Source organism: Penaeus monodon, chromosome 22 (genome assembly GCF_015228065.2).
Source record: "Penaeus monodon isolate SGIC_2016 chromosome 22, NSTDA_Pmon_1, whole genome shotgun sequence".
In the NCBI taxonomy this organism is placed as follows: Eukaryota; Metazoa; Arthropoda; class Malacostraca; order Decapoda; family Penaeidae; genus Penaeus; species Penaeus monodon.
Genome location: NC_051407.1, coordinates 42,576,584 through 42,578,281, shown reverse-complemented (window position 1 = coordinate 42,578,281; position 1,698 = coordinate 42,576,584). Strand labels below are relative to the sequence as shown.

The 1,698-nt window shown below is 31.0% G+C and overlaps 1 protein-coding gene across 2 annotated transcripts in view; it reads left to right on the top strand.

Moving 5' to 3' along the window:
- The window catches only part of LOC119587170 (p53 and DNA damage-regulated protein 1-like), a 9,000-nt gene extending 7,763 nt beyond the window's left edge, over positions 1–1,237 (top strand). For both annotated transcript variants that reach the window (XM_037935936.1, XM_037935937.1), the window contains exon 3: positions 81–1,237. In XM_037935936.1, the coding sequence (XP_037791864.1) occupies positions 81–244 (164 nt within the window). In that variant the 3' untranslated portion in view covers positions 245–1,237. The remainder of the gene's footprint in view (positions 1–80) is intronic.
- Positions 1,238–1,698: the final 461 nt, after the last annotated feature.

Sequence of the window (1,698 nt, the reverse complement as noted above, 5' to 3'; positions counted from 1 at the left end):
AAAGGAAAAAAGGAGGGTTTTAATTTTAAATGAAAAGATAAGCCATACTTGATTTCACAAAGTACTCCTTCTTATTGCAGAACAAAAGCAGTTGGATACCGAAATCAACAATCTTCGCAATGGTCTGAGAAGTAAAGTGAACCACTTGAATGACTTAGAGGCAAAGCAGAACACAGTTGGAACGAACCTCAAGCCCTTATCACAAGATGAATGGAAAGCTGTAAAGCAAGTTCTTGGTAGATAAAAGTAGATGGCACAGTTCATTGTAAAGAGGAATTCTCTTTCTGCTTGTTTTTAAACTGAAATTGTCAATATAGACGAAGTATTTCCAGTGAATGAATGTAATTGTTACTTTTTGATGGAAAGTCCTTTGTAACTGTGCTCTAAATGTCTAAGGTAATACCAGATGTGATGTAATGTTATATAAAACTTATAAAATGTAGGGGGAGAAACTGTAGAAGCTCAAAAATCAAGTACAGTATTCTAAGGGTAAAAGTAGATATTTTTAAACTCCTTCTTAAAAGAAGTTTTATATGACATTGTTTCCATGTAAAATTATAATTAAAAATTATATGGAAAATAAAATGTGTTATAAATGCCCAGCATCAAATAAAGAAAAACTTAATTTTGTTATCAGTATTTACACCATCATTATTCAGCACTGGCAAACAAATATATCTATAAAATCATTGAATCATTATTATTGCTTTTATTTATCAGTATTTATCAGTAGTACATTCACTGTCATTATTTTTTTACTATAATCATAGTTGTTTCTATAAATGTGTTAGTGAATTACTATTATCGCATTTAATCCAATTTGCAGTAAGGGTATAATGTTTTCCCTTCTGAATTTTTATTTGTAGTTACATGACAGTCATCGTAAACATAGTATTTTAGTAATTAATAGATTTCAAAATAAGATCCCTAGTCTACAAACTATATAAATTTCAAAACTGTGTAGATTAATTTTTTAAGTTACGGAGAAATGCAACCAAAAGCCAGTGTTGTATATTGCCTCCTAATGGATAGGAGACATTACTCGCATCCCCAATTATGAAAGAGCATCCAAAGTTCTCCGAGAGCTTTATAATATTTGGCGGAGAAATTGAGGGATGGAGAACTGTATGTATCAGGTGCCATTTCCAGTCACCCTAATAATTTCTTCTGATGTATATATTTTTTTTTGTGAATAATCAGAGACACCTATTTTATGCTTTAATACTGTATGACATCATTATTTTGTATTATTTCATCCTTATTACCAAAGATACAACAATGTTCTTTGATGACATTTTTCTGATTTTACTGTGTGATGTCCAAGTTCTTGAAAGAGTAGTCTTTTATGGAAATAACCCTTTTTTGATAAGGACTGCTCACATTCAGCCTGTTCTCACTGTGTGTAAATTGAGTTATGTATTCTGACCTCAATTAATTTACTTTGTCTAGCACTAATGATAAAAGATGGTGTAACAGAAAATTCAAATAATAACTCAGACGTATTTATTGAGAAATTAAAAAGGAATAATGTCATTAAAAAAAAAAACAGCTGAATGGTTTGGGTTGAAGTGTAGGAAAGACTGGAATGCAGGCAGGGGGGGATACAAGAAAATATAAAGTATTCTTAACCTTGGGGCTGCTCCTGCACAAGATTTGTTAGAAGATATTGATGTATATGTCCCAATTCCTTACAAACAG